The sequence below is a fragment of the Phodopus roborovskii genome, unplaced genomic scaffold, assembly GCF_943737965.1.
Source record: "Phodopus roborovskii unplaced genomic scaffold, PHOROB, whole genome shotgun sequence".
Lineage (NCBI taxonomy): Eukaryota > Metazoa > Chordata > Mammalia > Rodentia > Cricetidae > Phodopus > Phodopus roborovskii.
In genome coordinates, this window is record NW_026126560.1 from 876,240 (window position 1) to 903,982 (window position 27,743).

Here is a 27,743-nt window from a genome sequence, read left to right on the forward strand (position 1 = left end):
TGGCTCTACAGAAATTCCTGTCTTCCATAAAGTCAGGAATAAGGGAACTCCCCAGGCTGCAGATGGCCGAGCTGGCCTGTGTCTCCTTCAGGGTTGCTGAAGCTACAGAATAAAGCCGATCGCTCACTGGTGGTTGAGGAATGAAAGGTGAGGCATGGAAAGCATCGAGCTTTAACCTGACTGAGCCCTGCCTGAGGCATCCCCCCTGTCAGGGAGTCCTGTCAGGTTAATGCAAACACATACATCCACTCGCTCAAGCAACAAGTATTTGTTTATTGAAATCTGTGTGGCAATTATTCACTTAATATGGGCAGGCCTGATGCTCAGGCTATGTTGAAATGGTGGGTAAGACTATTCAGGTCCCTGCTTATAGGATTACAGACATTGTGAGAAGGGTCACCTTTTTCTCTTTGTCCCCCTGGACCACATGCACTAATGTGGATGGAGCAAGCATGCCTCCAGTTCTGGAACTCAGCTTCTGTCCCAACAAAGACAGCAGACTAGACTCAGCCCTCACAGCCTGCAGTCAAGTGGGGTGGGTGGACATGTTCCTGGAAGCTCACCCTCTGAGTGGCTTTCTCTGAAAGTGTCCTGGGCACCTAGAAGGACCTTAACCTTCAATGGTGCAGTAATTGCAATTGGGATGAGCCCTGACTAGGGCAAAGTAGGCAGAAGATCATCAAAGTCCCCAAAGAAGCCTCCAGTCCTCTGCTCCCCCAGCCTGTGAATGCCTGGGCAGGTAGGGGAGGGCAGGCATCTATAAGGTGGGATTGTAGGGGGAGAGATGGGGGAAGAGGGAAAAGACTGGAGTTTCTTCAAGGGGTTTCATCAAGATTTCCCTCTTTGGCTCAGGCTCCTAATGAGATGAGACGTGGCCCATAGCTAAAAACAGCTGCTTAGAGCTGTAGAGATGCTTCTACAGCAGCAGGGGTAAAGATGACACTGTCAGATGGGGGGTCTCAGGCTAATAGGGATTTTGGTCTCCCACAAATCTGCTTCTGTAGCTTTTTGGACCCATGAACACTTCTGAACAGGAGCTTTTCAACATGTTTTTTTAAAATTTCCATTTTATGTGTATGAGCATTTTGTCCACACATATGTATATACAACACCTTTGGTGCCTTTGGAGGCCAGAAGAGGGTATCAGATTCCCCGGAACTATAGTTACAGACAGTTGTGAGCCTCCGTGTGGGTGCTGGGAACTGAACCAGTGTCCTCTTCAAGCCATCAATCTACCCAGCTCTCCAAGTAGGAGCTTTGGAGCCATATGGTTCAGCCTGGTCTCCATCCTCTCCCTCCTCAGACACCCTGTACAGAGAAGACAGTGAACCCAGAAGGAAGTAGGGAGCTGTCCGAGGTCACAAACCCATCTGGAGCTGAGGTCGAACTGCAGCTGCCTACTCTTGTGAAACGGAGTGGGCCTGGTCCACACGGGCAGTGCCGGAGGAGGAGGTTGCGGTGCTCTGCCTCGGGAAGTAGAGGATAATGAACCAGCAGAAGATGAAGACACCTGTGGCGAAGAGAGGGTTTCAGTGAGCCTGGAGCAGGCTACAACATAGAAGGGATGCCACTCTGAAAGTTTGAGCACTTCATGAAAGAATTAGGTAAAAATGAAACCTTTCCTGAAAGTGCCAAATAAAAAACTTAGAGACTATAAATATTGGCCTTGAAATATATTGCACACACATCTACCACAGAAAAGGAAGAGCAAAACAAAGGTATTTTCAGATATATAAAACTAATGCTACTACCACACTGGGTTCCCCTATGGTTCTGCTATAAAGGACTACTATTGTACAAACTGTGTTTAAAGGGAATTTATAATGAAAACTATACAACATCAGCGAGTTAAAAAGTACCAAGGGCTATGTTGTGCATGGAGGGAGATGAGAATACTGAATAACTTAGATTCATCAAAGGGAGACATTCAGGTTTCAATATTAATGTAGCCCATGCAAGAACAGTGATGTCAGCTGGGCAGTGGTGGTGCATGCCTTTAATCCTAGCACCCAGGAGGCAGAGGCTGATGGATCTCTGTAAATCTAAGGTCAACCTGTCTACGAAGTGAATTTCAGGTCAGCCACAGCTTTACACAGAGAAACCCTGTCTTCAAAACAAAACAAACAAAAAAGAATAATGATGTTATCTCTGATTTCAAGGTGCCTCTCTCCCCAATTCCAAACCTCTGGGATTTTCCAAATGTGAACTAATGATTATTTATCTGGAGGCAGTAATCTCAGATGGCCCTAAAGCAATTGTGTGTGTGTGTTGTTGTTTTTAAAGATTTTTTATATATATGTTTTGCCTGCATGTATGTATGTGAACCAGGTATCTGAAGAAGCCAGAAAGGGTGTCAGATTCACTGGAACTGGAATTACAGATAGTTGTGAACCTCTCATTTGGGTATTGGAAACGGAACCTGGGTTCTCTGAGAGCACCAAGTGCTCTTACCCACTGAGTCATCTCTCCAGCCCATCATCTATTTTTTTTTCTTTTTTCAGTTAACATACAAAAAAGTAGATTTTACTGTAACATTCTCTTTTCTTTAAAGATTTGTTTTCATTTTATGCACATGAGTGTTTTGCTGGCATGTAAATGCACTCGAAGGTATGCCTAGAGCCATAAGAGGGCACTGGATCCCTTGCAGCTGGAGTTACAGATGCCATGTGGGTGCTGGCAACCCAGCCTGGGTTCTCTGGAAGAGCAGCTAGTGCTCTCAGCCACTGGGCCACCTCTCCAGGTACTCACTGTGACATTTTCATACATGGTTTATTTTGGTTGATCTCTCCCTCCACCTCTCTGTCTCCCAGCTTGTACCATTCTACCCCCAGAAGTCCCTGTCCACTTCCGTGTGCCCTATGCATTCCATCACTTTCTCCCAGACTCTTCCTTTTAACCTCTTTTTCCTTTCCATGCTCCCTTTCTAGGTTAATGACCTTTGCCCACACCCCACATACATACATGTGTAGAACGTAAACCTAGGACCTTCATGTGTGAGTGTCTGTGGTGCTTGAGTTCCACTGCAGGTAATACAGTGCCTGTAAAGGTTGGCTAAAGGCACACATCTTCATCTGGGCCAACAGAAGCCCACATGTGACTAAAATCAGGGTAAAAGTTTGGTATGTCTCCCTTTCCATACCTTAACCTGGGTCAGACTGGCTTCAATTAAGCTCACAGACATGCTAAACATTTAAGGAGTGTTTGTCTAAGGCAGTGATCCTTCCTCAAGGCTGATGTGATCAGTAGATTATTAACCAGCAGCTTTTGCAGGACCCCTGTTCCTGGGGTCAGAGCTGTCCATCCACAGTCACTGCTTAACACATGAAGACCTACCACACCCCTCCTCAACTTTCTGACCTGTCCCTTTTCTAAGTCTTCCCGTCTTGTAGTCACCTTGGATTCCTGAAACAACTGCACTAACAAATGAACATCTTCTGACAAAAGCTGAGGCTACCCCAAGGTGGAAGCCACTTTCTTATTGCAGACGGTCCCTGGATAATTGTCCTAAGATAATGGTTAACTAGGACCTGGCTGTGCGTGCTGCTTGCCTGTCTTTTGTTCCCTCCCTGTACAATGCCAAAATCAGCATCACCCTGAAGTCAGGGCAGAAGGTGCTGTTTCTCCTGCTCCTCTGGAGAGCTGTTTACAATGTGCTCCCTTTCTACATCAGCTGGTTGACTGGGCAAGTGGCTATGTGTGCTCTCCAGAGGGAGCCCGGCCTCTGGCCTGGGACTCTGGTGATAAGCCAGTGTGTTGAAGACCTCCTGGGTCCCGCACATGCACTTATTCATCATGAAACATGGGGTGAGGGAGGGACAAGGCCTGTTGTGATGCTGAGATGAATGGGGATCAGAAGTACTGTCTGGTTGGATGGTGGGGCAATGGTTAACAATGACTGTCATCTTGACAGGATCTAGAATCATCTATGAGACAAGCCTCTAGGTGTGTCTGTGAGGGAGTTTCTAGATCATGTTAACCCAGGTGGGAAGACTCACCCTAAAGTAGGGGGGCGCCATTCCTAGCCTAGTACACCTAGGTCTAGTGCTATGGGTCAGTGGATAAAGGCACTAGCCAGAAAACCTGACATGAGCTCAATTCCTGGGACCCACATGATGGAGGGAGAGAATTGACTTCCACAAGCTGTCCTCTGACTTCCACACATGCATGTACACATGGACAAATAAATAAATCAACATAATTTTAATACTAAAAAGAGAGAGCTGAGAGCTAGCACCTGCCTGTCTCTCTCCATTTCCTGACACTGGTGTGATGTGACCGGCTGCACCATGCCTTCCCGTCCCAGAGAACTGCACTCTTGAAATGTGAGCCAACATAAAGCCTTTATTAAGCTGCTCATGTTGGGTATTTTGTTACAACAATTAAAAAAAGAAAAAGAAAAAAACTAGTGCATTAAAAGCTTCTTTAGGAATCTATGTCCTGTCACATGTCACATCAAATCTCATGACCCTGCCTTCCTAGTTAGGGCTGGTTAGAACTAGAGATAGTCATCTGGCTCAGAGCTCAGAGGCTTGAAGCAGCCATGTTAGGCAGCCATTTTGGAAAGCAGAGAGAGTGGAACGAGTTGCCACAGAGTGTAGATAGGAGACAACACCCAGCTGCAGAACAGAAAGTGGAGATATCTGCTTTGATTTTTTTGTAGCCCCTGTGACGCCAGCCACACTTGCTGCCCAGGATCCCATAAGAGTCTTGGATATCTAAAATCAGCACCTTTGACTTGAGCTAGTTTCTGTGGACTCCTGTGTCCCAGAAAGTACGTCCCTGACCCTCAGGTCCCTCTAGTGCTGATGAGACAGCCCGTGGCCTCCCTGGAGCCTCACCTTGCAGCGAGTTGAAGAGGGTGAAGATGTAGATGGTGGACAAGCCCAGGGGTGTGAGAACAGCCAGCCCCCAGGTCATGCCTACCAGGCTGGAGAGGCCCAGAATGGTGAAGACCGACTTCCAGGTCTGCCCCTGTCCTTTGCCTGCTGTGACACTGGGCAGAGTGAAGAACTTCCAGGCCACCAGAGCCAGCACCACAGCTCCAAAGAGGAAGCTGACAAGGAAGTAGCCGTGGACGGTAGCATAAAGGGCAGGCTCTTTCTGGAACCAGCACCTGGAAGAGGAGGGTAGCTGCTGGGGATGGTGGAAACCATGACCATTGAGCCCCAGGGAGTTTCCTTGGCTGATCCTTGGTAACCAAGAAGATGCCCTCCACCCCCACCACCTCTGGCTTTCCTGGGCCTCCTCCCTTATTTCACTTTCTGACTCCAGACTTCTGTTTACCTCCTGTGACATAAGCCAGCTGGATCTGACTATCCTTAACATTGCTATTCTCCTAAGGCCACCTCCCCTTCCTCCCTCCCTTCCTCCCATGAAGTCAAAGGCCTCCACACCCTCTGCTCCCCACAGCCCCACTCACAGCTCCAGTGAGGTGCGGTTCTCCTGGTTGCGGATGGTGTAAATACCATAACTGTTGCTACTCCCAACACCAATAACCACAAGAGCAGGCAGGCCTGGGGACAGGGGAAGAAGGTGATATCACCAGGGTTCCCTTGGGTGAGCTAGTGTCCAGTCCCTGCAGCCATTCATCCCTCAAACTTTGTTCTTCCCTAGGCTCTTCTTCCTCATCCCCCCAGCCTCCCTTTTACCCCTCCAGCCTGTGCCTACCCCAGCCCAGCAGGCTCAGCTTCAGGAAATAGTGTCCAAAGTAGGTATTGAAGACCCTGATGGCCAGCAGGTAGAGATGAAAGGCCTCCAGGCCCATCCAGGTGAAGACACACAGCAGAAAGTAGTGGAAGATGGCAGCTCGGACCCAGCAGGAGGCTGGGGAGCCTTGAGAGCTGCTCCCCACATTGATCAAGAAGGTAAGATTCAGGAGAAACAGGCTGCTGCTCAGGGCCATATGGATCTTAGGGGCATCTTCAGACTTGAACCTCTGCAGAGAGAGCCTGGGAGAGAAGGGCCAAGGAGCAGCCTCAAGGAGCCACAGCTTGCAGGCGGTGCCTAGGTTGGTTTACCTCCCTGCCTGTTCCATGCCACAGCCAGCTGCTATCATCCTCATGGCCAGCTCCTGTCTGACCATTCAGTTTCCACCTTTGCCAGTGGTTAGTGTGCAAGCATTTTTAGGTTCAAATCCACAAGCCCTTTCATGGCTCTGTGGGCTGTGTGGGCACTGGGTCCTGCCAGCCTCACCCTTTGGCACATTCCTTGGCTAAATCATGGAACTTGTGACAATGACAGAGTTTTCTTTCTTATGTCTCCCAGGCTTGACCATGCAGGCATTTCCCAGCATAGTGAAATTCTCTGCCACCCCTTGCCACAGGGGGTCCACCCATGCTGCCCTCAGGGCCCTGCTCAGTGGGCAGGAGGGCTCTGGGTATGTCAGTTGGATGAGTGGATGTGGATATGGGCAAATGGATGAGGCTTAGAATGTAGCAGTGAATGAAGCTCAGAGAGGTCCAGAACCTCCAGGGCGTGCTCCCTGCTTCTCTGTGGGGCTTCTCTCCACTCTGAATTCCTAGCAAATGAAGTCCGGAAGGGTTTCCACTCAAGAAACAGAGCCTAGGGTTTTCTAGAGTGGAAATAAGAGGCAAGGTCTACCTGAGCTACTAGGCTCCAGTATTGGAAGCTAGCATCAGTTTCTTCTAGCACTGTAAGCTCAGATTAAAGATCCAGCAGCATGGCTAGTTGGCATGGTACACTCAGCTCACTGAGGATGGGACTGGGTTAGGGACTGTGTTCTAGGCCAATACTTGGAGGGATGACGTGACTGCAGCTCACTGCAAGCTTGGTGACTGAGGCACATGAGAAGGACAGTAGCAATCCTGGACTGGAAAGATGGGAAGCCCAAAGGATGCTCCAGGTGGGTTCCATGAGCTTGGCCTCCAGGAGCTGGGGTTAGGGCAGGCTGGGAGAGTCTTATCTCACAGGCAGCAGGTATGAGAAGGGGTTCTTGGCCATAGCCTGACTGTCCCTTGTGTCTGTCCTGTGCCTGTTCCTTGCTGGAGAAGTTGTGTGTTCCTGAAGGGGACTCTTCCCCACCTTCAGCCACAAGGAACTAGGAAGGTCACCACTAGTAACTTGTCATTTAAATCCAAGAGTAGCCAAATGGCTTGGCTGGCCTATGTGTTTTGCCCTGTGACCATAGTGACCTGTGATCAAAGTCAGACCCTAAAACAACTAAATCTTCTTGAGATAAACACACACACACACACACACACACACACACACACACACACACACACACACACCACACACACACACACACACACACAAACACACACACACCACCCAGTATCTCAGGAGTTTGACCCCTAGAGTCCTGTGCCCACAGGACTGTTGCAATTATGAATACTCTGAATACTGAGCCATTGTAATTTCATTTAGACAGGGGCATGCCAATCATATCCCCATTCTGTGTGGATGGGGACACACAAACACACATGTACACACTCATGTGCACACACATATATGCATGCATGTACTCTCACACACGCACACATGAGTGCACACATTGATGATGTCTGAAACAGTAGAACTGAAAAAGTCTTGACAACCATGCTCTGCCACTGACAGCTTCCTGGCTTTGATGATTCTCTACAATAACAAGAAACATGATACTTGGGAAAGTTCCAGGAAGGAACCGCAGACTGTCTATGCTATTTTTGTAGTTTCCAGTTAATCTATAATTATTTCAAAATGTTTGTTTTTAACGACCTCAATTCTGGAGCTTCATCTTTGCTTGAATATCTAAGGAGCGGTTCTTGAGGAAAGGGTGAAATTGGCATCCTGATAAGGGAGAGAGAAAAGCTGTGAAAGGTAGGGGCGGACCCCTGGGGCCTCTGCTGGAGCCCCTAGTTCTAGCCCTGCCTGGAGGCCACATGCTGTGAGCTTTCTAGTTCCATTAAATCACTGGTGTTGGCCAATCTGAATCCAGTTTCTCCCATTTTTAGCTTCAATCCCTAGTCCCATCTTGGAAGCAAGAGGACTAGGGGCCAGAGAAGATAGCTGCATGAGGCCACAGGACAAAGCTATCCCATTCCTTTCCTAACCCTCCCTGAGGGTAGGAGGAAAAGGGGGTAGGGTTACTTACCTAAGGGTTACATAGAGAACCATGGTGAAGGCCAAGAAGATCATGGAGACTCCACAGCCTGCTTGGGAGATGCGAGTGAGAGTCTGTGCTGTGGCCATGTCCAATATCGGCCTCTGTAGATGACCCCAAGTCCAGATCACATCACCAAGAGGCCAGGCCCACACATCTCCCAAACCCCAGCCAGGAAGCCTCTCAGGGTCAGAGGCTGCACCTCTGGGGGCAGGGTGGCATGGACTGTTACCAGAAGTAAGGCGAAAAAGGTCAAGTGGTCACAGTGACAGACAGTCCTCTCATCCCCGAGCTCTGTGGAACAGCCTTGGGAATCCCAGTTTCCTGCGGGCCACACAAAGGTAAGGGCAGAGGAGCCTGGAGGGGACAAGGGAAGGGGACAAGCCTCTACCCTCACCTTCAGTCCCATGGAAGCCTGTGGCTTCCTTTTTTCTAATTCTAGAAAAGTCTTCCAGACTTACCTTTAGCCACATCCCAGAATACACAAGTAAGGATCATATTCTGAAACCAGAGAGTACAAGTCAAGAGATGAAGGAGGAGGAAGGCAGGGAAGAGACAGGGCGCTCCCAGGAGACACATGCCTTAAGAGGAAGACCTCTGTAGGCTATATGGAAAGACTGACTGCATCCCTGGGAGTTGATGCTCTCTGGACCATTGTTGTGCATGTGAGAGACACAACAAATATGGCACAAGAGGGTTTGCCTGTCTTTGTTGCACAAATACCTTCAGGATCATTGCCTGGTGGGTGTGGTAAGCATGTACACAGATGGGTCCTCCAGGTCCTCGCACATTTATGAACATGGAGGTGGGAGGGTATGGCAGGGGTGTGTTCACATGTGCAGGCCAGACAGATGTCTTTGAGCATAAGTGTGCATGGCCCTGATGGTTTCTTCTGGGTAAAGGGCACAAGGTGCCATGCATGGCTTCTCAGAGCTCGTGCACTATGTGCCCCACAGTAGCTGCCATGCCTGGGCAGAAGACTCACTGGTAGTTGACGCTGGTGAGAGAAGGTGATCTCCACTGGCTCCGACAGTCCGGTGGTGTGCTTCTGGCCAACACTCAAGCCTACCATGCGGTTGTTCAACACACTGCTGCCATTGTCCTGGAGGAGCTTGGCGCCCTGGGAGGGAATAGCAGGAGGCTAAGCTGAAGAATGGGCTGACCTTATCTGCCCTAGCTAGGGGTCTAGAGAACTCTAGGAAGTCCTCTCTCTTGCAGCCAAAGTCTGAGCCTAGGGGACCTGGGATCCAGTGACCCAGGGGCATAGGCAGCCCTCTTCCTGCTGCTCCCTATAACATGCTTCGGCTGGGCTAGGCTGGGCTATCTATATACTCTAGGCTCCATTATCACCTTGCTGAAAGTTAACCCCTGACATCTCTGAACTGGAAGAGCTTGAGGCTAAGGTCAGCCAAGAAATGGGGTAAATGCCAGTGGCTGCCTCCAGGTGGAGGGATGAGTGCATCCAGATCCAAGAGTGCATATATCTAAGTTTAAGTGGGTGGATGCATCCCTTAGGAGCACAGTCTGGCATGTATTGTCACAGGAAAGCATGTTTGCCCATGTAGACACAATCATACCTGGGCACACCTGACTACATGTTCTCAGGGATACAGATGGGCATGTGTGTTTATGCATGAGTACCCTGGTCTTCATACACAGCCAAAGGGTGCTGTAGATATCAGAATAATCTTCAGGCTCTTGGATGGCCCGGCTGCCTTAGAGACCATCTCAGGGACCCTGGCTCTCTGAGTGTTTAACTGCAACTTCCTGAGCTCCCAGCAAGCCTCTTACCTTGAAGACATTTCCTGCACCAATGTTCAGAACAGTTATGGCCAACCGGACGGCAGACCTGTTGCCAGGCAGGAGGGTTCCAAATAGGCTCTTGGGAAGTCGGACTCTGTCTGTGGGCTGGTCCTCACCCTGCATCACCTGCCTTGGGATCTGCAACCACGGACCCAGAAACCCCCATCTTACCTGGAGGATTCCAGCCCCAACTCAGGTGTCTCTACTATCCCAGTTGGGAAAGAAGCTGCAGCATGCCAGGTAAAGGGGCAGCATCTAAGGGCTTTTAGTTCTGGGGTGAGGGGCAGAACACCTGGCTCAGTCCAGGCTCTGCTCTTCACAGGTGAGGCCCTTGGACAGACATCAACAATGGGACCCCAGCTTCCCCATCACAGGGACCAACTGAGCATAACTGAGTTGGTGCAGCCGTGGTCTGCTTTTAAGTGTGGGTATCGCCAGTGGGGGGTACCCTGGAAAGGAGCAAGGGGGAAGCAGTGCGAAGACAAGGACTCCTGTTCATCTTGAGTGTGAAGTCCTTGCTGCCCAGCTGCGAAGTGTTTTAGAGACCAAGAATAGTTAGAATGTTAGAACAAACCTCCCCAGAGATCACCAGGCATGCTTCGTCTAGTCTCTGACCTCCTGGGCACCCTGGGGCTTCAGCCTGCACCCACTAGTTCCCTGCTTTAGAAGGACCCATGCGCATGGGAACAGGAAGCTAAGAGTGGGGCTGAAGCCCCAGTTTCACCTTCCTAGTCCAGATCTTGTCCAAAGGGCAAGTGGGTGATGTCCTGGGCCAGTGCATATTCTACCCAGAGGGCATGGCGTCATATAAGGTCAAGGAAGTTGGGTGAGGAGCAACTCAGCCAGATGCCTGAACCTCTGCCCCTCAACTTTATCCATACAGGGAGGCTGGGGACTTACTGAGCCCTCGCCAGACCAAAATTTCCTTGGATATTAGCTCAGGTGCTCTTTCTAGTATGTTTTTGAGACAGGGGCTATCTGTATAGCTTGTGCCAGCCTGGAGCTCTGCCTCCTGAGGGCTGGGAGAACGAGTATGCATCATCCTGCCGGGATTCTGATATTCTTGAAAGTGGGCAATGTCCTTATCATTTTTAAGTGAGAAAACTGAGAGTCAGAAAGGCAGTGTGCCATGATGGCAATGACTGGTAAGGGCAGAGGTGGAGTTTAAGTCTGGACCAGTGTAAACCCAGAGCCCCCCCATTCAATCTCTCTGAGGCCAAGTGTGCCCTTACTCTCACTCCAGATGTGCTATGGCGAAGGGGCTAATGGGCACGTTAGGCTTGGAGGTGCCAGAAATTCATCTTCCAGATGAGCCTCCAAGGCCTCTGGGAGAAAGACTCCTGGGGACATCAAGGGCAGTGAAAGGAGGGCTAGCTAGTTCAGGGATCTCCCAGCAACCTGGCTAATCCACCACCAGATTCCACTCATTCAGTTACTTCACTGGCTCTGTTAATGACTGACAGAGCTATGCTGAATATTACTCAGGAGGGATAAGCTCTGATGGGCACCAGCAGAGGCCTGAACCACCACCAGGAAGCTCGTCACCTGGGAGGGCATCAGAGAGAACAGCAGGTCTTCTGAGACATCCGTGCTGATGTTCTGGATCAAGGCCTTAACAAAAGGCATGTCCACAGTCTCCATGGAATTCTCCAGTAGGTAGGATTCATAGTTTAGCCAGTATCTGCAAGGGGCAAGGGATCAGAGGGGGAAGAGCTTGCAGGCTGAGCTGCCCACTCATCAGGCTCTTGGGGTGATGGCAAACCCAGAATACCAGAGACTCTGCTCATAATGTGAGGAAGAGGAACAACTTGGGAACTGAGCCTGAAGGAGTCTGGCTAAAGACCCCTCTGGATATCTTAATGTTTGTCTTTCAAAATGTCTATTTATTTTGTGTGTATGAGTGTTTTGCTTGTGCATATGCATGCCTGGTGTCCTTGGAATTCAGAAAAGGGTATCAGGTTTCCTGTCACTGGCATTAGGGATGGTTGTGAGCCACCATGTGAGTGCCGGGAAACAAACCTGGGTCCTTGCAGGAGCAACATGTGCTTCTAATTGCTGAGGCATCTCTCCAGCCCGTGCTTGTCTTTTATAATAGTAAAATATCAGATATAACCCATATATTAACCATTTCAGCATAGCGTATTCAGTGGATTGAGCACACTCACAGTGCTCTGAAGCCATCCCAACCATTTACTTCAGAACAGCCCCATCACCACGGAAGGGAACCATGTGCTCACTAAGCAGCTGCCTTTCCCCTTCCTGCCCCTGGAAAACACTCATCTATTTTGCTTTATGCCTCTGTCATCCTCCCCCCTCTTCTTTAGACAAGGTCTCATGGAGCTTAGGCTGGACTTGAGCTCACTATTCAGACAAGTATAACCTGAACCCCTGATCCTCCAGCTTCCTCCTCCTCTGGAATGCTGGGATTACAGGCTTGCATTAACCACACCCATTTTACAGTGTTAAGCTTTCTGCTTGCTAGAGAAGCATTTTATCAGCCTAGCCACACTCTGCCCAAACTTTGCGCGTTTTGAATCAGAACACCGAAGCACACACTGTGTGGCCCTCTGAGTCTGGCTTCTCACACTTAGCACATTGTTTTCCATGCATCATTGCTGGAGCATGAATTGTGATTTCAGTCTTTTTGGAGGAAACACACTCATCTACTGATGGGCATATAGACCTGTACTAATGGGCATACAGATGCACTCCTCCACTGGTGGGAACATATAGATCTTTGAATACCACCATTTATGGGCGTATGGATCTTTGCATCCATCCTCTGATGAACCCACTGATGGATATTTGAATATTTCCCACTGTACTGTGTAGTGAGATATCTACCCCACCCACACCTGTTTCACTGACCATGCCCACTGGGGCGTGGGGACAGGTGCAGACGTGACCTGTGGGGTCTAGGTCTGGGGCCCCAGACCCCAGCTCATTCTTTTACTTCCTGATTTGAGACAGAGCATGGGGGCATTCTTGAAGCAGGAACCTGCGACAGTCATTTGTTTCTGGTGTAAGTGATTTCTCCCTGAATAAACATCAATCAGCCTATATTGTGTCCCAGAATCTTATTTCCCATGCAATAGTTCTGGACAGTTTTGGTCAACTTGGCACTAATTAGAGTCACTTGGGAAGAGGGGTTGAGAGCTTGAGTCCATCATATTGCCCTATGGGCTTGTGTGTGGGGCATTTTCTTGATTCAAGATTAATGTGTGCCCAGTCCACTATGGGTGGCATCACCTGCGGATGGGTGACCTTGGGTTGTATAAGAAAGAAAGCTGAATGAGTCATGGGGAATGAGCCAGTAAGAAGCCTCCTTTCAAATTTTCTGCTTCAGTTCCTGCCTCTGACTCCTCTTAGTAATAATGGACCATATTGTGGATACGGAAGTCAAATAAACCATTTCTTCCCATAAGTTGCCTTGGGTTGTGGTGTTTATCACAGCAACAGAAAGCAAACTAGAATACCCTATTGTGAATAGGGCTGCTGTGAAAATTCATGTATGTGTGCTCGTGGAAGACTTGTTTTAAATTCGCTGGGCATATACACAGGAGTAGAGTTGTTAGGTTATCTGGTAATTTTCCATTTAGCTTCTTGAACAGCTACCAGATGGTTTTCCACAGCAGCTGCACCATTTCACACTCATATCTGCAGTGTATGAAAGTTCCAGTAGCTCCACAGCTTTGCCAATGTGATGGTTTTGTTTTGTATTGTTTTCAACGGTAGCCATACTTATGGGTATAAAGAGGTGTCTTGTGGTGGCTTTTATTTGTATCTTTTTAATGACCCAGTGAGGCTGAACATCTTCTCATATGATTTTTGTTCCACATATCTTATTTGAATAAATCTCTTTGGGCATATTTATTGAGTGTTAATTGTACACTAAAAATTCAGCACTTGAAAACTGAGCCAGAGACCAGCAAGATGCCTGATGACCTGAGTTTGATTCCTGAAACTCATATAAAGGTAGACAGGGAGAACTGACTCGATAGAGTTGTACTCTGATCTCCAAAAGTGTGCAGTGACATGTGTGCCCCTACCCACTTCATAAACACAATAATAAATACATTTTTGGGGTTTTTTAAAGGTCACATTATATAGCCTTGGCATACTGGAACTCACTATGTACCCCAGGCTGACCTTTAACTCATAGATACACTCGCCTCTGCCTCTCAAGTGCTGGGATTAAAGGCATGTGCCATGATACCTGGCTTAAATAAGTGTGTGTGTGTGTGTGTGTGTGTGTGTGTGTGTGTAAGAAAGAAAACTAAATAAGGTAGTGGTGGTGCACTCCTTTAATCCCTGCACTTGGAAGACAGAGGGAAGCAGACTTCTAAGTTCAAGGCCAGCTTGGTCTACAGAGCAAATTCTATGACAGCTAAGACTACACAGAGAAATCATGTCTTGAAAATAAATAAATAAATTTTTAAGAAAGAAAGAGGGCTGGGCAGATGGCTCAGTGGTTAAAAGCACTGGCTGCTCTTCCAGAGGACCTGAGTTTAATTTCCAGCACCAACATGGCAGCTCACAACTGTCTGTGACTCCAGTTCCAGGAGACTGGACATCCTCACACAGACCTACATGCAGGTAAACACCAATTCAAATAAAATAAAAATTAAAAAAAATATATATATATATAAAATTGAGAGAGAGAGAGAGGGAGGGAGAGAGAGAGAGAGGGAGGGAGAGAGAGAGAGAGAGAGAGAGAGAGAGAGAGAGAGAGAGAGAGAGAGAGAGAGACTTTAAGCCGCATGGGAACTGACTGCCTGGAAGCAGATGGTGTGAGAAAGCTCTTGTCTACAGGGAAAGGGGGCTGGTGTCACTCTCCGTGGTGCTGAAATTTAGAAATGTTCCTGTGCTTGAGTCTCTTTCCCTAGCCCAGGGCCCTAATTGCTAGCTTTCTAGCACTGGAATCACAGCTATGTATGCTCCACCTCTTGCTTTAAATAATTAAAAGTTATCTTTATTTATTTATTTTTATTGTGGGGCAACACTGCATGCCACAGTTTGCATCTGGAGGTCAGAGGATAACTTGCAGGGATTGGCTGTCTCATACTACGATGTGGGTCCTAGGAATTGAAGTCAGGTTGTCAAGCTTGTGTGTCAAGACCCTTTACCTACTAAGATGTTAAAAATGGTCCTGGCGATCAGACATGAGTCCTCATGCTTTGTGCCCCACATACTTTGCTGACTGAGCCATCTCCCCAGGACTCTATTCACTATTCACCTTTCCAAGAAACCCCGAACAGGTGTAGTGATAGGAGGCAAGAGGGTTAGAGGGAGATACACCAAGACTGAGGCTATGGAGACACATGGAAATTCTCTCTCTCTCCTCTCTCTCTATTCCCCCTCTCTCCCTTGTTTCTCCTCTCTTTCCCCCTCTCTCTTTTCTCTCCTATTCTTCTCTCCCTCTTCTCTCTCTCCTCTCTCCCTCCCTCTCTCTCTTTGTGTGTGTGATGGGAATGGAACACAGATCTCAGGCATTCTAGGCAAAGGCTCTACCACTAAACTACATCCCGGTCCTTATTACTGTTACCATAGTTACTAAGGAGAAAGGACCCTATAGAGACAACAGAAAATAGATCGCAGAATAGAAAAGCAAACCATGCAAAAATGTGCAACTATTATTGGATGGAGACAGCATAAGAAAACCATTGAACCAAAAACAGAGGGCTGAGGCTGTGGAATTTATTGAGCAGCACATATTATACTGATTTGATTTGCCTTTAATAGTCAGAGAAGTGTTGACTTTTATTGGTACCAAATAAAATAAGAAATTGTAGAAGATTGAGATTTTTGTTGCCACATAAAGTGGTAAATAGTGAATTGAATGTATGTTTATTATATATGTTTCCTACCTTTTGTACTTAAAGACCTTCCTCACCTTTGCAAAACAGCCCAATTCACTTTCCTAAGGAAGACACCCTCCCCAGCATGGTTCTCGGGTACAATGAATTCTCATTATTTTATGTTGCTTTAGGTCAACACCCCCCCCCACGTCTTCTGTGAAACAGGCCCAGGTTGGCCTCAAGCTCTCACCCACTGCTTCTACCTCCTGAGGGTGGGATTACAGGTGTTCATCACCACACTGGAGCTTCCAATCATCTTGAATGTAAGTGGAACACTCCCATTCAGAAGCTGTATCCACACTCACCCACCCTCCAGTCACTGCTTCTGATCACCTCTCCCCAAGAGGACAGATAGAAACAAGCTACTTGACTGACCAACCATCCCCCTGCCAAACCTTATACCAATCATGCCGATACAATACTGACCTTCTGGAACTTCTGACAAAGAATCTGGAAGGAGGGAGATTGGGGAGTGATGGGGACGGAGAGAGAGATAAAGAGAGAGAGAGAAATTAAATAGCCATTTTACTAAAGAAAATCTCCAAATGGCCAATGAGCACATGCAAAGATGTTGAGCTTCATTGCTCATGATGGAATGCCAGTGGGAACCTCAGGAGATGCCCCTCTGCACTTGAGCAGCCAGAACCACACAAGGGCCTTCTACACTGCTGACAGAGAGCAAATGGCACAGCCACTTTGGGAGACAGTTTGGCAGTCTTTCATGGAGCTCAGCATATATTCAGTGTATATTCCAGCCATTCCGTCCCTAGGCATAGATCCCCTACCAAATGGCAACATATGGCCTCAGGTCTTGAATTAAAATGTTTATGGGAACAATATTCAGACCAATCAAGAACTGGCAGGAATTCAAATGCTCATCAATTGGCAAATGGACAATGTAATGTAATATATCTGCATGGGGTAATCAAACTAAAATAAATACCATAAAATATGAATGAGGCTAACTGTCCTAAAGCAAGGTCCACTCAAAAGAGCTCCCTTTATACAAGATGTCCAGAGGAAAGCCTAAGGAGGAGCTTAGGCTGGCCGGACTTGACTGTGGTGGGGCAGGAGCAGCAGCAGGCTGCACACAGCAGAAGGGAGTAACTGCAGTGATGGCCTCACGCCTTGCAAATATTCTAATACCGAACTCTAGTGATGAATGGTGTGTGGTGTTATCCATTGTATCCACATCAGGATACCAAGCTGGGGTGGTGCACCCCTGTGATCTAGCACTTGAGGGTGGAGGCAGAGTTCATCCTTAGTCAATTTAAAGCCTGAGCTATATGAGATCCTGATCCTCCCCAATCCACCCCTGAAAAAGAAGATACACCCACATTGAAAAACAAATAAAATGTAGCATGCCAGAAGCCATCACAGCATAAATCAGGTGAGGTGGTACATGACTATATCCCTGTACTCAGGAGATAAAGGCCAGATAATCAGAAGGGTAAGGTTATCTTTAGTTACATGGTGAGTGTGAGGCCAACCTGGGCTAGAAAGTGAGAGAGAGAGAGAGAGAGAGAGAGAGAGAGAGAGAGAGAGAGAGCTCATGGTGGCACAGGCATGCTGATAAGGGGCGAATGGTGTGTTACTTGAGAACAGGTAAAGTTTAAAAAGCACCGGACTATAGACTAGTGACCACAATGGCACTGTTGTAATCAGTGTGTTGCCTGAAAGATACACTTTAAAGAAGGAAATATTTAGTTTGGCTCATGACTTCAGAGGGCTCGGCCCCCGGGTGAGCATCTTTAGTGTTTCTCTGTCACAGTGAGGCTGATCGCCTCATTGTAGCTGGAAAGCAGAGCATAACAGGAAACAGACAGGACCAAGAGGTACCCTTTCAAAGGATGTCTCCAACTAGGCAGCACCTTCCCAGTTCTGCCCCCAGCAGTTTACTCCAAGTTTGAATTCATGAGTATGCTGAACTATTGGCTAGCTCAAGGCCCTCACAAACAAACTTATTATCTCTGAAAATGAACTCAGACACGATCAGAGGTATGTTCTGTCATCTAGTTGTTCAACACAGTTAAGTTGACAATCAAGAGTCCCCATGAAGGGCCGAAGAAATGGCTCAGTGGTTAAAAGCATCCATTGCTCTTGCAGAAGACCCACATACATGGTGGCTCAACCATTCCTAGCTCCAGTCCCAAGGGATCTGATGCCCTCTCTGACCTCCACAGGTACTGCATGTCCATGGTGCACATACACACATGCAGGCAACACATTCACACACATAAAATAAAATAAAATATATCTAAAATGAAATGTTAGGAAAAACTAATCTCCATATCATGACCACCACCATTGATATCACCCTTTGTGTCAGTGGGAGGAGTATGAGAGGACATCTGTGAGAACAGAAATATTTATCGGCTTTCTGAGGGTGGGAGTTGAAGGATGTGTGTAGTCATATGTAAATTGCAGCACACTCGAGACAGGCCACAGAAGAGGCCAAAAGAGGGTGTCAGATTCCCTACAGCAGGAATTATAGGTGATTGTGAGCCACCTACAGAAGTAGCAAATGCTCTTAACTGCTGAGTCATCCTCTCTAGCTCCAACATTTGTGCATTAAAATGATAATAGTTGTTATTATTTAATGTCTCAACGTATCTATTTTTAAGAAGCATAGCTTGGGACTTGTGCTTCAGAATCAGGAAGGGCTGTATATTCTCCCAAAAATGCATGGAGAAACCAAGTCATGCAAAGATGGTTGTGACACCCTGTCAACAGCAGCTAGGACAGTGACGACCTCGAGGTGACATCCCGTAGAAAACCATAAACATGAGGTCCAGCACCTGTGGCCTCTCTTCTCTTGGAACATCTTTCTTCCTAAGTTCTCTCTACTGAGAGTTTGAGTTTCTAATAGAGGTCACTGTGGGTCACAGAACACTCCTTACCAGCCACAGCACGAATGAACCGAAAGAGCACACTAAGGGAAGGAAGCCATTCCCAGTTACTGTCTAACTCACTTTATGTCTCCAGGACAGAAAAATCCAGGGGGAGAAAGTTGCTCAGCGCTGACTACTGCAGGTGTGAGATGAGGCCCTGCCTCAGACAGACACAGAATTTCTGGAGCCATAGCAGGGCATCAGGAGGCCTCAGGGAGGCGTGTGAGGGAAGAGAGACAAACCTGAGAGAGACTCAGTGGCCCTAAAACAAGTTTTCCTCCTGATACTGTCTGCTGAAACTGCATATGCTGATTCCACCAACCAAGCATGGAGCTCTGAGGAACCAAGCAGTCTGCTCTTTTCTCCCCAGATCTCAGACTTTTGAGCAAGGAAGCAATAAACCTTTTGAAGAAACAAAAGAAGGAGAATATCTTGGCATAGAAAACAATTAATTTTTGTTTGTTTATTTTCTTTCCGTTTTGTCTGTGACAGGGTGGGGCTGACCTCAAATTCACCATGTAGCTGAGGATGGACTTGATCTCTTTGAGCCTTCTGCTCCCACCTCCTGAGTTCTGGCCTGCCTGGTGTACAATAGACATTCTTTTAGAAGGCAATAGGGATGGTGATATGGCTCAGGGAGCAAAGGTGTTTGTCATCAATCCCAGAACCCATGTGGAAGGAGGAAGGAGCAAACTGACTCCACACGCATGCTGCAACATCCTAGTGCCCCTGACATTATACACACATGCACACGCACAAAATAACGCTTAATGCATATCTAAAGATCTGATCGATTGTATTAACTAAAATTAAAGGCTTTAGCAGTGGTCAAAAGTCAGTGCCGAGAAAGGGAACAGGAAGTCCTAGAAGAGAAAGAATCCTCCCAATGTATCCACAGAGGCACACAGAATCCTCCCAATGTATATATTCACAGAGGCACACGAAGAAAACACACAAAGGGTCCCAAAGTCACTACAGAAAATCCAAACAGTTCTGTAGACCAACAAGCACAGTAGAGATGTCAAGGCACAAAAGGAATAAAGCAAGGTGCTCAATGTCAGTCATCAGAAAAAATGCCATTACGATCACCATGAGGTGCACTAGAAACCTGTCAGGATGGCTAAAGGGAAAAGGCAAACAATACTAAGAGTTGGCAAAGCTGCGGGGCAACTGTGATGACACAATCTGCATGTGGGAGTGAAATTCAATCCGACCACTCAGCCAACTTCTGCTGGAGTTAATCCTATGCTTCCCCCATGAATCACTAATTCCATGCCTAGGAACACAAGTTCACTACAATACACTTCCTGTCGAAGGCAATGGCCGTCGCCTGTTGATGGGTAACAGGAAACTTTCTCTTCCTTTCTATGCTGATTTCCAATGAATATGTGTTACTTTCTATTGTTGCTTCTGTTTGTTGAGACAGTGTCTCTCTGTGCAGCCCTGGATGTCCTAGAACTCAGTGTGTAAAGCAGACTGGAACTCAATAATCTGCCTGCTCTGCCTCCAGAGTGCTGGGATTAAAGGCCACCATACTGGGCATATATTATTTTTATAATCAAAGGAACCTTTAAAATAGAGCACACTAACAGTTTTCTAGTTCCTGCTGCTAACTCCTCCGTGCATTACTCACTCAATCCTCAGTGATACTGTGAGGAAGCCTAAGAGACCTAGAGCAGAGGAGTGAGAATGTGGCAATGTGGCAATGTAGATGGTGCCCACAACCACAGCACCCAGGTGTAGACTGTGTATTTATTAATCTCTGCCATCATTTTGTGAATTCCATTTTACATGTGGGTAAACTAGAAGACACTACTAGGGTCCAGCCTGTCACATCAAGTGCCTTCTCTAAGCCAGCTCCTGTCAATTTTGCCTCTGACCTGCTGTGAGAACATAGGCAAGTTATTTGACTGCATGGAGCCTCAGTTCTCTCATCTGAGAAATGGGTTGATAGCAGAACTTACTTTGGAGCATTTTATGGCCTGGATGCCAAATGTCCCACAGACTCTTGTATTTGAACACCTCAATCTCCTCTGGTGGTGCTGTTTGGGAGGCTGGGCCTAGGTGGTGGCTGTGGAACACAAGGGCCAGGCCTTGAAGAATACAAGCAAGGCTTGCTTCTCTTGGTCTCTGCTTCCCATTCCTCTCCCTGACTAGGTGTTTATGAGCAAGTAATTCCATAAGCCTCAGCTGCCATGGACAGAGCCTCTCCATCCACCACACCCTCCCCACCACTGAAGGACAGCACCTTTTACTGTGAACCAGCCTTCTCCCACAGGTTGCTTGTGTGAGATATCTTGTTACAGTGATAAGAAAAGTAACTGAAGATAGTGTTATGAAGATAAAAGGGTAAACTCAAGGGATGGAGTGGGAACAGACCACACCTCAGTCCTCAAGGCACTTGCTCTCTCCAAGGTGCTTACCCAGGCCACAGAGTGGCAACAGAGGAGCCCTGGACTTCTTCAGATCTAAGAAGCTGCCAGAGCAGCAGCAGGAGGGGCTGGGAGCCTTTCTTCAGGCCACTGAAAGAGTGAATGTCAATCTGAACACTGTCTTAACAGCCAGCCTTGGGCAAGGCTTTCATTCATCCCTTCAACAACCGTTTCCTGGGTCCTGGCTGTAAGCTGGGCACTTTGGTGGCATCTCAGATGAGTTTTGGGCCCCTTTGCCTAGAGGCCAGAGCAGAGTGGAGGGGCAGAGCTACTATGGCACTGATTCTATTGGGACAGCTCCGGGAGGCTTCCTCTCCCCTGCCCCATCTAACCAGCCTCGTTGTCTCGGGAATCCCACCTCTGGCTTCCCTGGGCTATCTTTCTTGAGCAGCTCCATGGTGCCTGCAGAATTACCATCCCACCTCATGTCACCTCTACCTGTGTCACCACCCCTGGATCCAGCCCTGACATCCAAGCAACCTTTAGTCTAGAATGCAAAGTTGACCAAACCCTTCACCCTTCTTAACTTCAAATGTGCCATGTCCCGGTTTCCCATAACATCTAGTTAACACAGCCCTTCACATTTGACTCTTGTTTATATTTCCAGTTCTGTCCTCCACCTGTCCCATCTTGACATGGTCACCTCTGCCCCCTGAACTTCTTTGCACTCTCATGATTCAAACCTTGTAGGCTTTCCCCAGCACTGTGATGTTAAGCAGCCATATCACCCACCATTGCACGGGTCCACTGGAAAATGCTCCATGCTCTGCAAATCCCTTTCCCAGGCTGCCTCCTGGAGAAGGTCTTGGCCAACTTCTTTGCTAAGCTGGCTCCTGATCCACACTTCTGATTGGCCACAGCGTGGAGTCATCACTATATGCATCCCTATTTGTCCCTCCACTGCTCCCAAGGCAGAGATAGGATGATTGTCACTGCATCCCCTAGTCCAGTGGTTGTCAACTTTCCCAATGCTGCAACCCTTTAATACAGTTAGCTCCTCATGTTGTGGTGACCACTCACCATTATTTTCATTGCTACTTCATAACTCTAATTTTTCTGCTGTTATGAACTGTAACATAAATTTCCTGATGGTCTTAGACCACCATTGTGAAAGGGCCATCCAACCCCAAAGGGTTTTTGACCCACAGGTTGAGAACCACTGCCCTAGACAGTCGGGACTCTGATTGCCAGGGTGGGGCCAGGCCAGAGAGAACATGGAAGGGTGAGGAAGGGAACAGCATGTTCTAGGACCCTGGGGGCTTATGGCCTTATGGATTCCCAACAGACCATTCCTCCCAGACTCCTTTCCCCTTACCTCTGTAAGTTCCCTACATCACAGGAGCTGTCTTCCAATTGCTCACACTTGGTAAAGCACTTAGCAATGTCAGTCAAGTCAAAGGTGTCATACTCATGGGCATCCTTGAGCTGGCAGACGTTCCTTGACCTTTCAGTGGTTTCATCTAAGGGAGGAAGCAGAGGGAGACAGGGCAGGTTAGCAGAGGGGCAGTAGACTAGGAGATGTGGTGGCTGCATCTGTCATCCAGGTAGCTGCCCCCTCCAGCAAGCTCCACCCTCCCCAATCCCCAGTTCCCAAGGGAAAGATTCACTCCTACCTCACAGAGCTGGTGAGGTGCTTTGGGGGAAGGCATGGCATGTAATTCTCTAGACAAAGACTTCACACGGTAGTGTGCAGTAAAAAGCTCTCTGTCAGTAGTCCTGCCTGAATGCCCTCCTCCACAGAGCCTGCCTGGTTTCCTGCCATTGCTCCATCAGTCCTTCCAGGCCAGACAGCTGTGGCTGACTTCAGCTCACAAGGCTTGCTTGACCTTAGCCTCCCAGCTTTGCCTGGAGTAGGTGGAGGCTGCAGCAGGCTGAGGCCAGGTGCAGAGTTGGGGTGGGTGTGAGGGGGTCAGGATAAAGAGTGGCTTGAGCCCTGAAGCAAGTGGAAGCTGCTCCAAGACTAGAGACTGGCTTCTGTGTCTTCTAGTACAGAGCCCTGTGCTGTGGAGCACAGAAGCTTCCTGTCACAGCCTAGCTGTTTGTCCTCAGGAAAGTTACTCAATCTCACTGAGGCTTGGTCTTCTCCCTCTTTGTGTTTTAGTGTTTTAGAGGCTGGAAACAGATATTATACTTGGCCACACAGCTCACAGCTCATCTCAGGTATGCTGGATGATGTAACCTTTTTTTTTTTTTTTTTTTTTAAAGACTGAATCAACCTGTCTATATATCTCTGGCTGTCCTGGAACTCACAATGTAGACCAGGCTGGTCTCAAACTCACAGAGATCAGCCTGTCTCTGCTTCCTGAGTACTGGGATTAAAGGCATACACCACCACATCTGGATATGGTGTGACTTTTAATTGAAGTAATTGGTGTGTGTATGTGTCTACCCTCCATTGTATCTTTGCTAGCTTCTGCTATGATCAGAAAATGCTCATAACACAGGAATCTTGATCAGATTTTTACCAGGGATGTGGGGTTAGAGTGTTGCTCAGGAGAGCATTTGTCTGGTGCATGCAATGGGTCAGTCCCAGCATCCAAGGCAGCGAGCATGGTCAGGGACAGGGCTCACAAGACATGCAACTCAGCATATGGGAAACTCTGTTTCCAAAAATAAATATAGAAATAAATATTTCTAGGCTGTATCAAATTTCCCTTCAGAAAATGTGTGTGCACATTCCCCCTAAAAGAGACAAGAGTAGTCATTCATTCACATGCTTCCAATACCTTTATTTCACCAGATCTTCCAGTCTCTGCCAGCCCAAGAGATCAAAGGCAGTCTCATTCTAGTGTAGAAAGCGAATGACTTCATTTTGTGTATTGCTGTCCATTCCCATCTCTCTCTCTCTAGGAATCTGTGTATTGGATCTTTCACATTGTGTGTGTGTGTGTGTGTGTGTGTGTGTGTGTGTGTGTGTGTGTGTGTGTGTGTGACTGCAGGTTGGTACCTTCAGATTGGTCCACCAGGAACTGTGACAGAGCTAAGATGTGGAGTCCTGGGGGGAGAGGAGGGCTGGGAATTTGCTTTTTAAATATCCTTTGCTGGTGTTTGATTTAAAAAACACCATGGACAGCACTACTTTAAGTTTAAAGAAGGTGGTTCATTTTCAAGTATTAGAACAGAAAGCAAAATTTATGACAAAAAATGGCAGAACAAAAAGTAAACAGTATAAAGCATACTAGGTCTCTATGTGACAATGCTGTTAAATTTGCTTCCACTTCCAGCTAGGAAGGGGCGCTATTTAAGATGCACTGAGGCTGGGTGCTGGGGGTAGATGCAGAGACTGTTCACGGTTGCATTCACATGAAATCTGGGGAGGGGTGGAGAGGAGGAGGGGTGGAGAGGAGGAGGAAGGACTCGATGAGGGGAAAGTGGTCAGGGTTAGGAAAGGGGGCGGTAGCCTCAGGGTGGGCTTCCCTTCATCTTGTTGGGAATCCCAGCAGGGCAGCAGAGGGACACTCTTAGCAGCCAATACAGAAGCACAGAGAAGAGTTCTGTGGTTTCCTCTTCTTCATCCTTGTGCTATGAGCCCACTGGCCTCAAACTCAAGACCCTCCTCAGGAGTGCTGGAACAGCAGGTGTCTCCATACCCGAGAGAAGACTTAAACATGTATCTCATGTTTTTTTCTGAGGGCTTTGCATGTCTAGCTGTGAGTTTAACAGCTGTGGATATAGAAGGTGGGGACAAGCTGGAGGTCAGAGGCCGGAAGGTGGCCCATGTGCCCCTATACCCTGACCCTTGTCCCTTTAGCCCCCTCCCTCCACTCATCACCAGACTCTTTAGCTTCTGCAACCACAGCCCATTCCTCTCCCTTCAGGCTCAGGCAGGCAGCTACCACATTAGTGCCCCCTTTTAGCACCACGCATGCTGAGTAAAGAGCCACTGGGTTAATGGACAAATGGCATCTGTTGCAGCAATGACCACGAAGGACAGAATCGAATGTCTAATATAAATCTGCCAACCCCTGTGTCACTCAGATGACTGACATCACCCAGTCCTGAGCATCCCCATCACTGCTGAGTCCTCATCACCACTTGGAGAAGCCTTGTTGGCCTGCCCAGGGTTGCCTGACAGCCTGCTCTGCCCCAGGATGTCCTCTGACCATGAGAAAGACAGTACAGTCACTTTCTATCTGTGTTTATACCCAGAGTCTCCAGTAACCCAGGCTGGCTCCAAACGTACTATGTAGCTGAGGCAGAATTCAAACTCCTGATCTTTCTGCCTCTACTTCCCAAGTGCAAGTACGTGTCACCATACCTGCCCACTTTTGAGCCAGACATTGAACTCTGTCCTTTATCGAAAAGAATTTTTTTTTGAACCAACAGATACTGGCCCATGTGGCCGGTCACATGTCCACCAGTGACAGACACGAAGAGAGATGGACACCTAGGATGCTTGTCAAAGTTGGAGCGAACAAGGAAAGACAGGGCACTGAGATGGAAGCACCTCACCACTCTAGACAGCCACCCCTTAACAGCCAAGGAGGGCACTGAGCCACCCACGGAGCTAAGACTGGTAGCTGGCATCCTAGGGTAAAGGTAGGACTAGGAACCCCGTGTTGGTGTATTAAGCTGAAATGTGTGTGACAGGAGTGGTCTGGGTCTTGGCTCCTCTCACTGATGACATTGAACAGGGGTGACGGGAGGGGAAGCAAGTGACAGATGGGCTGTGGGGGCAAAGCAGCTGCCCATCCTTCGAGGCTCCGCTTCCAGGCCCCAACACCTCTACTTGAAGCCCAGAAACCACTGAATAGCTTGCTTGGTCCATCACATACTAGAACCAGGTTCTAGCCTAGCCAGGATGGATGGGCAATATCTTTCCTCCCCACCTACAGCACACTGTGGAGTGACAAAGGGAGCCTGAGACCCAGCATGACGAGATTTATTAGGACAGGAATGCCAAAAGAGAGAGTGAGGTGGTCCCTCTCTCTGATTCTTCATTTCCCCAGCCTATCTGAATCCCTGGGTATCTTCCCCTGCTTCCCAGGGTGCTTTGCAGCACAGGCTCTCACAGGCTTAGCAAGAGAGTTAGGGGGACCCACAGGCTTGCTCGCTCACCTGAATCCAGTAGCAGGAAGAGCAGGAGGCCCAGGCTCCTGGCTATTGCCATCAGTAGTCAGCAGAGTCCGGTGGCTGTGTGGCCTCCTGGTCACAAGCTCTGTCCACTGGCCTTCCTCCTGCCTGACGTGCGGCCCACTGTTTCCTGTGGCCTCTTTCTTGCTCTTCCTGCCCAATGAATGGCGCCATCTGTGGGGTTGTGAAAGGTGGGTGTGGGGAGCTGGGCGGTGCTCTGTGATGCACATGGCCCTGAGACCACCTGCAGATGGGACTGGGCTGAATTCCCATCACCCTGACAGTGGGCACTGTAGAGCTGGAGCCCAGCAGCCACAGGAGGCTCTGGACAGAGAAGCCCTAAGGTTTCCCTGTTACCCTGGTGAGGGCCTCTGTATGCATGTAAGTGTGTATGCGTGTATGCGTGTATACAGTTCCTTCTTCCTGCCTGGACCAGCGGTGACCAGCTTGGGGAGGGTGACTGTAACTTCACAGCACTGATTGCCATCGCATGCCAGGTCTGGTTAGCTGATTACGCACCTCCTCCACAGAGCAGTTCCACTCGTCACCTCACAAGTCCTCCCCGTGCCCGTGAGAGAGGCCAAGGGGCAGACAGCCAGCGCAGGGTTGTGCACAGGCTGATTGTCAGTGTCTGGATTTGATGAGACCCGTAACCAGCCTAGCACACCCATGAGGCCAAAGACATGGAAGGCCATGTGCAAACCTAACCTGCTGGGCCCGAGAGGAGAGCGACATTGACACTGTGGGCCTTGAGCCTCTCCCACAAGGCAGGGTAACAGGGAGAGTCAGGGACATGGGAGGTGTCCAGGGTCTGTGGAAGGTGATCAGCCTGACATGCTGTTGTGGCCACTGCCTGGCCTGGTGACTCCGTACTAGCTGTCTGTTGCTTGGCCCTCTCACAGGCATGGGAAGGACTTGTAACACGATGCATGTGGACTTGCTCTGTGGAGGGGTTTACCAGCACTGGCACGTGATGGTGATCAGCGCTGTGTAGTTACAGTCACCTTCCCTGGTCACCGCTGGTCCAGGCAGGAAGAAGGGGAATCATATACACACATACACACAAACACACAAGCACACATATACAAGCTTAGGGAAGGGGTGGACTCTACCACTCTGCTGACCCCAAGGAAGTCATGGGTAAGGCCAAGTCCTTGGTGTTGTCACAACCACTCAGATGGACAGACTGTCTTCACTAGCACCCCTCTCAGATCCGAGCTAGCTCCACTCCGCTCTGGGGTCTTTCTGGAGAGCTATCCATCTGTAGCTATCCTGTCTCCCCTTCCTTCCACATGGCCCCTGCTAGGGCCCTTTGGACCCGAGGGGGTGTGAGAAGGGTCACTCTTGCTCTATAGAATGTGGGTGGGGGATATAGCCTGGATTCCCAGGTCAGGATCCAGAAGTTCCTGTGTCCCCGAGCTTCCTCTAACAGGAAGGTGAGAGCCAATAGGCCTACCACTTCTCCATCCAGCCTCCTCTGGCTGCTTCTGGCCTTCCTCCTAGCTTCACAAAAGGGTCAGGGTGTGTGAGAGGGTGGGCCCTGGCATATTGGGACAACCCTAGAACCCATGCTGGCTTCGTGAGC

General features: G+C 48.5%; 1 protein-coding gene across 2 annotated transcripts; it reads right to left on the reverse strand.

Annotated features, from left to right (window-relative positions):
- Positions 1 to 253: 253 nt before the first annotated feature.
- Positions 254 to 26,417, reverse strand: Adgrg3 (adhesion G protein-coupled receptor G3). Of its 2 annotated transcripts, none has more exons than XM_051201927.1 (12): positions 26,144 to 26,417; positions 22,401 to 22,545; positions 11,450 to 11,585; positions 9,893 to 10,042; positions 9,087 to 9,221; positions 8,563 to 8,602; positions 8,334 to 8,425; positions 8,093 to 8,205; positions 5,668 to 5,948; positions 5,420 to 5,513; positions 4,924 to 5,113; positions 254 to 1,510 (listed from the first exon to the last, which is right to left on the reverse strand). In XM_051201927.1, the coding sequence occupies exons 1-12, from the start codon at positions 26,193 to 26,195 to the stop codon at positions 1,220 to 1,222; spliced, it is 1,719 nt and encodes a 572-aa protein (XP_051057884.1). In that variant the 5' UTR covers positions 26,196 to 26,417; the 3' UTR covers positions 254 to 1,219. The 2 variants fall into 2 exon arrangements, with proteins under 2 accessions (XP_051057884.1, XP_051057885.1); XM_051201928.1 differs by having other exon boundaries at positions 1,330 to 1,510; positions 4,839 to 5,113.
- Between the last annotated feature and the right edge of the window lie 1,326 nt (positions 26,418 to 27,743).

Bases quoted from the DNA above. Each gene is read 5' to 3' on its own strand.
- Adgrg3 (XM_051201927.1), bottom strand. From the start codon at position 26,195: ATGGCAATAGCCAGGAGCCTGGGCCTCCTGCTCTTCCTGCTACTGGAT. The intron at 8,206-8,333 runs GTAACAGTCCAT...GGTCATCTACAG, and splicing joins CCTTTTTCGCCTTACTTCTG to AGGCCGATATTGGACATGGC. The intron at 5,514-5,667 runs GTAGGCACAGGC...CCCTGTCCCCAG, and splicing joins GCTGAGCCTGCTGGGCTGGG to GCCTGCCTGCTCTTGTGGTT.